At 52.7% G+C, this 10,099-nt stretch overlaps 1 protein-coding gene across 11 annotated transcripts in view; it reads left to right on the top strand.

The window, feature by feature from the left end:
* The window catches only part of TRRAP (transformation/transcription domain associated protein), a 137,184-nt gene extending 127,373 nt beyond the window's left edge, over positions 1–9,811 (top strand). For 6 of the 11 annotated variants that reach the window (XM_030932338.1, XM_030932332.1, XM_030932335.1 and 3 more), the window contains 6 exons: positions 231–456; positions 1,167–1,384; positions 4,965–5,149; positions 7,633–7,836; positions 7,922–8,116; positions 8,647–9,811. In XM_030932338.1, coding sequence (XP_030788198.1) covers positions 231–456; positions 1,167–1,384; positions 4,965–5,149; positions 7,633–7,836; positions 7,922–8,116; positions 8,647–8,931 — 1,313 coding nt within the window. In that variant the 3' untranslated portion in view covers positions 8,932–9,811. Of the gene's footprint in view, positions 1–230; positions 457–1,166; positions 1,385–1,431; positions 2,021–4,964; positions 5,150–7,632; positions 7,837–7,921; positions 8,117–8,646 lie in introns of those variants that run through there. The other 5 variants (XM_030932337.1, XM_030932336.1, XR_004057940.1 and 2 more) reach the window with 4 other exon arrangements.
* The last annotated feature ends 288 nt before the right edge of the window (positions 9,812–10,099 follow it).

Here is a 10,099-nt window from a genome sequence, read left to right on the forward strand (position 1 = left end):
ATCATAAAACCAGGGAGGTGGAGGTTGCAGTGAGCCGAGAGATCACGCCGCTGCACTCCAGCCAGGGCAACAAGAGTGAAACTTTGTTTCAAAACAAACAAAATGTGTAATTCGTAGCTGGTAGGGGCATGAGCTCTTTTTGTTTGTTTGTTTTTGTTTTTTGTTTTTTGCAGTGAATTAGGACTGGCCCAGATGACTAAAAATGTTTTTAATCATGTTTTATTTTGAAGATTTTGACTTCAGCGTTCCAGGATCCATGAAGCTTCATAATCTTATTTCTAAGTTGAAAAAGTGGATCAAAATCTTGGAGGCCAAGACCAAGCAGCTCCCCAAATTCTTCCTCATAGAGGAAAAGTGCCGGTTCTTGAGCAATTTCTCGGCACAGACAGCTGAAGTGGAAATTCCCGGGGAGTTTCTGATGCCAAAGCCAACGCATTATTACATCAAGATTGCGCGGTGAGTGGGCCAGCCTGGCGGGTGGAACTCACCCACGGCGTCCGTGGACATGGAGCCCCACGGGAGCTCCAGGGTGGACCCTGTGTGGAATTTCGGACACAGATTCCCTGACATGGGAGAACCTAAGATGATTCTAGAATGTAAGTGGTCAGGCACTTAAGGAGTTCTGCCGGCACTGACCGGTGAGCTGTCCTGAGTACGGTCTGGGTTTGCATTCAGCAGACCTTCTTCTGAGTCACCATAGAACTTGACAAAACAGTGTGTGTCCCAGTCTTGTGTAAATCCTCGAAGCACAGTACTCAGGCAGAACCAAACGATTGCAGCATTTCCCAGAGCGTGCTGCGTCTCATTCGAAACGCAGAAAGGGCTTTGAAGAGGTGTCTCTTAACAAAGAGTGTGTCTCGTTATTTCGGAACCAGACACAGCTCTGCTTTTCCATACGTCCAGAGTGTAGCTGCCCTTTCCTCCAAAGCTGGCTCCTGTCCTGGCCAGCTGTCCCTCCTCCTTGACTTCCGTCCGTGGCTGCTGACTTGGAAATATTTGACTCATTTCCACCGCGTCAGGGTGAGGCAGGGTACAAATAAATTGATAAATGACTGCTGGCCTACACAGTCCGTTTTCCCGTGACAGTTCGGACATCCCTAGCTGCTTCTCAAGACCAGGACTGGTAGAGATGCAGGGTGCGTCCTCATGGCTTCTCGCTCTGGCAGGTTTATGCCCCGGGTAGAGATTGTGCAGAAGCACAACACCGCAGCCCGGCGGCTGTACATCCGAGGACACAACGGCAAGATCTACCCGTACCTCGTCATGAACGACGCCTGCCTCACGGAGTCACGGCGAGAGGAGCGCGTGTTGCAGCTGCTGCGTCTGCTGAACCCCTGTTTGGAGAAGAGAAAGGAGACCACCAAAAGGCACTTGTTTTTCACAGGTGGGGATGAGAGCCACGCCTCGCGGGGTGCACAGGCAGCTTCACAGGTGGGGATGAGAGCCACGCCTCGCGGGGTGCACAGGCAGCTTCACAGGTGGGGATGAGAGCCACGCCTCGCGGGGTGCACAGGCAGCTTCACAGGTGGGGATGAGAGCCACGCCTCGCGGGGTGCACAGGCAGCTTCACAGGTGGGGATGAGAGCCACGCCTCGCGGGGTGCACAGGCAGCTTCACAGGTGGGGATGAGAGCCACGCCTCGCGGGGTGCACAGGCAGCTTCACAGGTGGGGATGAGAGCCACGCCTCGCGGGGTGCACAGGCAGCTTCACAGGTGGGGATGCGGGGCGCTCAGGCAGCTTCACAGGTGGGGATGAGAGCCACGCCTCGCAGGGCCCCCGCGCAGGCAGCTCAAGTTAGCCTTTGAGGGTCCGGCTGTGTCAGCAGAGAGTGTTCTAATCTGTGCTGACCAGGGAAGGCCTCAAGAAGAGGAGCAGCTCTGGGCCTTCAGGCCTCTCACTGAGAGATGAGAGCTGTGTCCACCTTTCGTCTAAGGCAAGCTTGTCCAACCTGCGGGCTCCATGAGGCCCAGGATGCCTTTGAATGTGGTTCGACACAAATTCGTCAACTTTCTTAGAACATTATGAGATTTCTTTTGCTTTTTTTTTTTTTTTTTTTTTTTTTTGGAGACGGAGTCTTGCTCTGTCGCCCAGGCTGGAGTGCAGTGGCGCGATCTCGGCTCACTGCAAGCTCCGCCTCCCGGGTTCCCGCCATTCTCCCACCTCAGCCTCCGAATAGCTGGGACTACAGGCGCCCGCCACCGCGCCCGGCTAGTTTGTATTTTTAGTAGAGACGGGGTTTCACCGTGTTAGCCAGGAGGGTCTCGATCTCCTGACCTCGTGATCCACCCGCCTCGGCCTCCCAAAGTGCTGGGATTACAGGCTTGAGCCACCTCGCCCGGCCTCTTTTGCTTTTTTTAAAATCTTTTTTAGCTCATCACCTGTCATTAGTGTCAGCGTGTTTTATGTGTAGCCCAAGACAATTCTTCCAATGTGGCCCAGGGAAGCCAAAAGATTGGACACCCCTGTTCTAAGGCCTTTTGCACTCTACGGAGTGGGCCCTTGGAGAGCCGGCGCCTGCCAGTGCGTGCTGCCGGTTTCGCTGCTCCTCCCTGGAGCTTGGGGAACCCGGCCCAGCCGAGCCTGGGTGCCAGTGGGGCAGCAGCACGCGTCAGGTTTCCAGCGCACCTTGAGCTGCTTCCCGCGCTGCTCTCTGGGCCCTCCCTGAGTTTCCTTCCTGGGTGAAACACAGGACTCGGGAAAGTTCAGCTGCCCTGTTAAGGCCACAGAAATTGCCAGGGGGCACAAATAGCCGATAAGAAGCAACCTCTGAGTGAAGTCTTTGTCACTGAGTTACCATGAGTGACCCGATTGTACGGGCACGTAGATGAGACGCTTGTGCTGTGATCCGGAGAAGAGAGCCACTTTATAACGTTTTAGCGTGCAGTCCCTGTGGTCGGGAGCCCGCCGCAGTGCACATTACCTAGTCCTGTGTGGAACTTTCTTCTGCCACCTAAGCTGTGATCAGCCCCTTTTGACCTGAAATCTCTGATGCTTAAGTTTTGTATCTGAAAATAAGATTTTTTAAATAAGCCTAAAGAAACTCAAAATGCATCACAGAAAACTGTGTGTTTTAATGTGTATATAACATGACCTGTAGTGTTGATCCCAGCTGTGGGTTATTGATTTATCTGCTTCCAAACGCTTGGTTGACACGGAATGGCGGTCCTCATGTGTGTCCTGGAGTCATTTGGGGATTTCTTTATGGGTAAACGCCAAGACAGCAAGCCATCAGCTGTGGCTTAACTGACATTAGAATCAGCCACTTGGTTCACAGAAGTCAGAATCATCTGTGTGCACCTCACGCGCCCCTGACTCCATGTCAAGGGTTACAGTGGCTGGGACACAGCGCCACTGGGACCCTCTCTGGGCAGGCTGAATCTGCCATCTTCTGGAAACCTCTCAGCTCCCTCCAACTTTATTGCAACAAGATATCTGAATATTCCCTGAACCTAGTGTCTTCATAAAGTATTATCTCATTTAATCCACAAACAACCCTGTGGGGTAGGTACTATTATCCCACTTTTGGAGGAGAAACTGTGCACAAGTCCAGTGCTGCTCCCCAAGGTGTCGTCACTGGGAAGGCAGGCTCTGGAGTGGCCGCCCAGCGCTCCTGCCACCTCCAGCTGACTCAGCCCAGAGTGGTTTCAGTGCAGGTGAGCATCCTGTCGGGCGGGTCGTAGATTAACTGCATCTCAGATAGCGAGTGGTGATTGGGAACAGAGTGCTGGTCGCCATGTGTGGACAGGGATTTACACACTAATGGCGATGGATGATCAGGTTGATGCTGGATGCTTTCCTTATGTGGACAGAACACAGAAGATGATTTTTCTCCTCCTCCACAGATGGGGCACAGCCGTCCTAGATGCTGAAAGACAAGTTTGCGTCATTAGACAGCAGCTGTCTCAGAGCAGGAAGGCTGGACTCTTCCCATAGACTCTAATGAAGAAAAACCTCTAAGAGTGAACATTGGGCAGAGTCTGTTTGTTCTTTTTTTTTTTTTTTTTTGAAATGGAGTCTCACTCTGTCACCCAGGCTGGAGTGCAATGGTGCAGTCTCGGTTCACTGCCACCTCCGCCTCCTGGGTTCAGGCAATTCTCCTGCCTCAGCCCCCTGAGTAGCTGGGACTATGGGTGTGTGCCACCACGCCCGGCTAATTTTCGTGTTTTTAGTAGAGATGGGGTTTTGCCATGTTGGCCAGGCTGGTCTCAAACTTCTGACCTCATGTGATCCACCCGCCTTGGCCTCCCAAAGTGCTGGGATTACAGGCGTGAGCCCCCACGCCCGGCCATGTTTATTCTTATTTTTTAGACAGGGTCCTGCTCTGTCACCTTCAGCCCCCAACTCCTGGCTCAAGCGATTCTCGCATCTCAGCCTCCTGAGTAGCTGGGACTATAGGCTATCCTTTATATTTTGTTTTTTTAAGATGTCTTTTTTTTTTTTTTCCTTTGAGATGGAGTCTCGCTCTGTCAACAGGCTGTAGTGCTGTGGCACGATCTCGGCTCACTGCAACCTCTGACTCCCTGGTTCAGGCAATTCTCCTGCCTCAGCCTTCTGAGTAGCTGGGATTATAGGCACCTGCCACCACGCCCGGCTAATTTTTAGTATTTTTAGTAGAGATGGGGTTTCACCATGTTAGCCAGGATGGTCTCGATCTCCTGACCTCGTGATCCACCCACCTCGGCCTCCCAAAGTGCTGGGATTACAGGCGTGAGCCGCCGTGTCCGGCCAAGATGTCTTTTTAAGATAGCCTTCTAAAGCATTTCTGTTTGTGGACACAGGGTGACGATCAGCTCGTGCCGTCAGAGCCTCGTGCCATCTGTTGGGTAAATGGATGGTGCATGACCACCGGATTCTTGCAGCCAGCCCCCAAGGCACACAGCCGGGTCAGCTCTGCTCCCGGTGGAGCCAAGCACTGGCCTGCGGTCACCCTCAGCCTGCCCCGTTTCTCTTCCCCTCTCCCCAGTGCCCCGGGTTGTGGCGGTTTCCCCGCAGATGCGCCTCGTGGAGGACAACCCCTCTTCACTTTCCCTTGTGGAGATCTACAAGCAGCGCTGCGCCAAGAAGGGCATCGAGCACGACAACCCCATCTCCCGTTACTATGACCGGCTGGCTACGGTGCAGGCGCGGGGAACCCAAGCCAGCCACCAGGTAGCAGCGGGGCTGGGCGGGGGCTGAGCTGCCACCTGCAGCCCTCCTGCGTGGGGCGGTGCCTGGAGACAGGGGTGCTTAGAAGATGAGCGGGCATTTGTTGGGGGCCACCTCTGTCATTTAAAGTAACTGTTAGACTCGTGAGATGGTAGAAATGAGACAGCGCTTGACCTTGGTGAGAGGACACTTGTCGTGGACGGTTTGTTATGACCGGACGCGGGTCAGTCCTCGACCTTGGAGAAGCCCCTTGTCCTCTACTGTACTTACAAAGAAGCTCTGAAATTAGAATTTTAAAATAAGTTTCTGGCAGTCTTACTTGGCAGCCACACCTGGTCTGAGGTGATGGGAGGCTGTTTGTAGTCTACATTCATCCACTTCATGTTGCTGTTCACCTGGTCTGCTGCTGGGGGCGTTAGGCGATGTGCAGCATGTGTGCTGTTTTCTAAAATACAAAAAGCGACAGACTCTGGAGTGCGTGGGGCCCAGCTGTTTCGGTTGCCTGAGCCAGGAGCATGGTGCCCACAGGAGTCTTGGGTGGCCCTGGCCTGCAGCCCCTCGGAGGTGCAGAGGCCCCTCATTCACTGCACGTTTTTGCCCTTGGTGGGAGGCAGGGCAGGCATGGGCTTTGGGTGGGGAGATTTTTGGGAGATTGTGTGGAGCACCCAGGGTCAGCTGTTTCGGCCTCTCCCTGGGTGCCCCGTGGTCCTTTCTGTAGGTCCCAAGAAGGAGAGACCACAGAGGTGGATGCTGTGATCTTGCCCCGAGTCGCCCAGGGACTCATTCCAGTTTACCTGGCTCCTGGAGGACTTAGTTTGGTTGAGGAAGGTTGAGCCCATGGTGTCCTCTGTGGCCCAGGGCACGGCAGGCCCAAGGTGTTCCAGGCTGTAGGGTCAGGTGCAGCCTCCAGCTCTGCAGGCAGAGGCATGGATCCCTGTTTCTGATCAGCCTCTGTTGACAGAGTGCATGGCCTCTCTTTGGAACTGACGGCCAGGGCTTTTTTGTGGCACAGGCCATGGCCTGGTCATTCTGTGGACAATGGGCAGTTCTGAGGTATTTGCAGGAGAAGGATGGATTATATTCTTAAGGCAACATTAACTTTCGACAGCATGGAAGCCAGTGACAAATACGTGCTGACCTTCAGAGTCATCCTGTTTCTAAACAGCGTGAGTGACTGACTAGGATGTTTGTTCCAGGTTAGCAGCTGCCAGGGCCTGTCGGCAGAGGGAGATGCCCACAGCACAGAGGAATCCAGCTTCAGAGCCATTTCTTCCTCTGTGTGCCTCTTGTTTTGTTATTTATTCTACTCCTTCATTCTTCTCTCTTTTTTTCTTTCTTTTTTTTTTTTTTTTTGAGATGGAGTTTTGCTCTTGTCGCCCAGGCTGGAGTGCAGTGGCACGATCTCGGCTCACCACAACCTCCGCCTCCTGAGTTCAAGCGATTCTCCTGCCTCAGCCTCTTGAGTAGCTGGGATTACAGGTGCCCGCCACGACGCCTGGCTAATTTTTGTATTTTTAGTAGAGACGGGGTTTCACCATGTTGACCAGGCTGGTCTCAAAACTCCTGACCTTGTGATCCACCCGCCTCGGCCTCCCAAAGTGCTGGGATTACAGGCGTGAGCCACCATGCCCAGCCCAGCCTTTTTTTTTTTTTTTTTTTTTAATAAATTTTTTAAAAAAGCTCCTCAGACTGTTGCAAGCCTTTAATTCCTAGAGTTCTGACAGAGTTGATTTTGATGGTTTTGCCAGCATTCTAACTGCTTCAGGAGCAGATTTTGGAAATCCTTTGCCATCTCAGAAGCGCTCCTTCCCATTTGACAGATGAGGAAACAAACTGCATGTGTCGCCAGTGGCCTGCCTTGTTCTTGCCGGTCGAAGGCAAGAACTTTCTCATGTTCTTCCTCACGGCCACTCGGAGCACATGGGTAGGACTTAGTCTGGAAAAGACCCCGTGCCTCTACCAGATGGTCGAACAGGAACTCCATTAACTCAGGAAACTCTTTCTGAGTTGGTGAGGTCTGCATTAGTCCATGAGTACGGAGTTCAGTCTCAAGTGTGTGTGTGGTTAGACCAGCGCCTTCAGTTTGTGAAACATTTGTCATTAGTATAAAGTCTTGGTTGGAAGTGGTGCTGCTGGTGTCTGGCTGTTGTGTTCTGTTCATTGGTCTGATACCTTCTGTGGTCAGCAAGGGTGGAAGCGTTCGGATACTTGCCTGCATTCTTGTCAGGTACCGCATATCAGGTAACTGCGGCTTTGGCGCAGACCAGCTGCGTTGGTGCTTTGAGCAGACGGCGGCGAACCCTGGAGGGAAACAGCCATCTTATGCCTCTTCACGTTCCGCCGCCTAACAATGCGCGCGTTAAATCTGTCACCAGAATTTACTCTCGGTGCTAAGTTAAAGAGGAACTGCAATCTGAGAGTTTTTCTTTTGCAAAAAAAAAAAATCAGTGAATGAGATGGGAGTGTCATGGAGCGATGTGTTTCAGGTCCTCCGCGACATCCTCAAGGAGGTTCAGAGTAACATGGTGCCACGCAGCATGCTCAAGGAGTGGGCGCTGCACACCTTCCCCAACGCCACGGACTACTGGACGTTCCGGAAGATGTTCACCATTCAGCTGGCTCTGATAGGCTTCGCGGAATTCGTCCTGCATTTAAATAGACTCAACCCCGAAATGTTACAGATCGCTCAGGTAACCTGGTTTGAACCGCCAGATCCTCTCCTTGTGACATTGCCTTTCTGCTGAAGTTCCTAAAGTGTCTCCTTCTGAAATTTAGGACACTGGCAAACTGAATGTTGCCTACTTTCGGTTTGACATAAACGACGCGACTGGAGACCTAGATGCCAACCGTCCTGTCCCGTTTCGACTCACGCCCAACATTTCTGAGTTTCTGACTACCATCGGTGTCTCCGGCCCTTTGACGGCATCCATGATTGCGGTTGCCCGGTGTTTCGCCCAGCCGAACTTTAAGGTGGGTCTCTGCGTCGTCCTATCATGGGCACAGGCTAGGGCCACTCAGATGCCCACGTGCCATGGCCTTGCAGGAGCTGCTGATCTGCCTCACGGGCTGTGTGTTCTCCACAGTGGCCAGCACCCGTGTTAGTCCTTTGCTGTGTGGGCAAGGGATGGTTTTCTGTCTGGTTCACTCTCGTCTGTACTGCTTGGAATGGGCCTGCCAGACACTGGGCAGACGCTGGAAGGCGTCAAGTGAACAAATAAAAAGATCGGGCCCCAGTCGCAGCGTGGCTGCCTTTGCCGTCCAGGTCTGTGCTGCCCAGCACTGAGGCTTTCTGGCTGCTGCTTCAAGTGGAGGAAGGGGTTTGCCCCTCAGCGGCTTCCCCAGCCCGTCCTGAGGGCACACAGCCTGGCCTGGTGCTGAGGCTTGACTGGCCCTCGGTGGCCCTGCGCGGCCACTGTAGTTGAGTCCCACCTTGTTAGGAAGCTGCCCCTCTGGGCTATTCTTGGTTAAACACACATCCTCTCATTCGCTCCCTCACACAGGTGGACGGCATTCTGAAAACGGTTCTCCGGGATGAGATCATTGCTTGGCACAAAAAAACGCAGGAGGACACGTCCTCTCCTCTCTCGGCCGCCGGGCAACCGGAGAACATGGACAGCCAGCAACTGGTGTCCCTGGTTCAGAAAGCCGTCACCGCCATCATGACCCGCCTGCACAACCTTGCCCAGTTCGAAGGCGGGGAAAGCAAGGTGAACACCCTGGTGGCCGCAGCAAACAGCCTGGACAATCTGTGCCGCATGGACCCCGCCTGGCACCCCTGGCTGTGACCGCGGCTGCCACGGCCACCCGGAATGTGAAGGGCGCCCTGGGCTCTGAGCCTGCAGCTTGTACGACTTCTCCCTGCCTCGTTCCTTTTATTCACAGAAGCCCCGCAGTTCCACTGGGTTGCAGTTATTTTCCTGGTAGTTGGTGTGTGAGAGGGAGAATTTAGTTTTAGAGGAAGCTGAACTATGACGATGCTGGGTGAGGCGGTTAGAAATGGCAGAGCTGAAACTTCCTCCAAGCTTTTAAAATAATCTTTTAAGAAACCAGGATTCTCTGGTCTGGAATTTCTGGGTGAGCCCTTTTTTTATGGTGTCCTCTGTCTGTGAACGTACAGGCGGGACTGTGCGAACCGCTCCTTACCATCCATTTTTAACTCTTTCGGAAATAACACCTCGCAGCAGCTTCCTGCTTTTGTACAGACCTTTGTAACAAGTGTACAGAAAACCCGTTTTGTTTGAGAAACAGGAGATGATGAACCCATCGTGCTGGTTTTTCTCTGAGCACAAACTTTTAGGCTGTACGCAGCCAGCCTTGGGAGTCTCATTGAGTGTTCGGCGTGGATCCACAGGGCCAGATCACCCTGCGGGAGTGCCACACACATCCACTTTGGATTCAGCGGGTGAAGACAGAACTCTGAGAGTCTGCAGGCGGCTCCTGTGCTTTTTATTTCCAGCTCTTCGGATGTCTTCTAGACATTTACTATCATTGCACCTGAATAAAAAATCACTTTTACCTTCCTAATTTAAAAAGACAAAACAGAAATGTACGTTACTTCGCTACCTTTAGTCTTTCTGTTCACATTTTTATAAATCTGAACGTTGAGAATGTTCTATCTAAATTTGTACAGTGTGATTTTTTTAGAATAAATATTTTATAAAAGGGTTTATTGTCCCTTATTTATGTTAAAATGCTTGTTCCCATGAGGGGTTTCTTCCCTCTGGGAACCAGAGGCCCCAGAGACAGTGTGGGCTCCTCAGCGCAGCCTCTTGGTGACAGCGTGTGCTGCCTGGGCAGGCACTGTGCTGCTGTGATCACAGGGGACGTCATGACTTGGCACGTGGGAAGCCAGTTCAGAGCATCTTCTGTCAAGGCGACGAGGAATGGCAGCCCGACCTCAGCAGCGGGCTGGCGTGCCAGACTCTCGGAGCCCTCAGCCGTGTTCATGTGTTT

Source organism: Rhinopithecus roxellana, chromosome 6, assembly GCF_007565055.1.
Source record: "Rhinopithecus roxellana isolate Shanxi Qingling chromosome 6, ASM756505v1, whole genome shotgun sequence".
In the NCBI taxonomy this organism is placed as follows: domain Eukaryota; kingdom Metazoa; phylum Chordata; class Mammalia; order Primates; family Cercopithecidae; genus Rhinopithecus; species Rhinopithecus roxellana.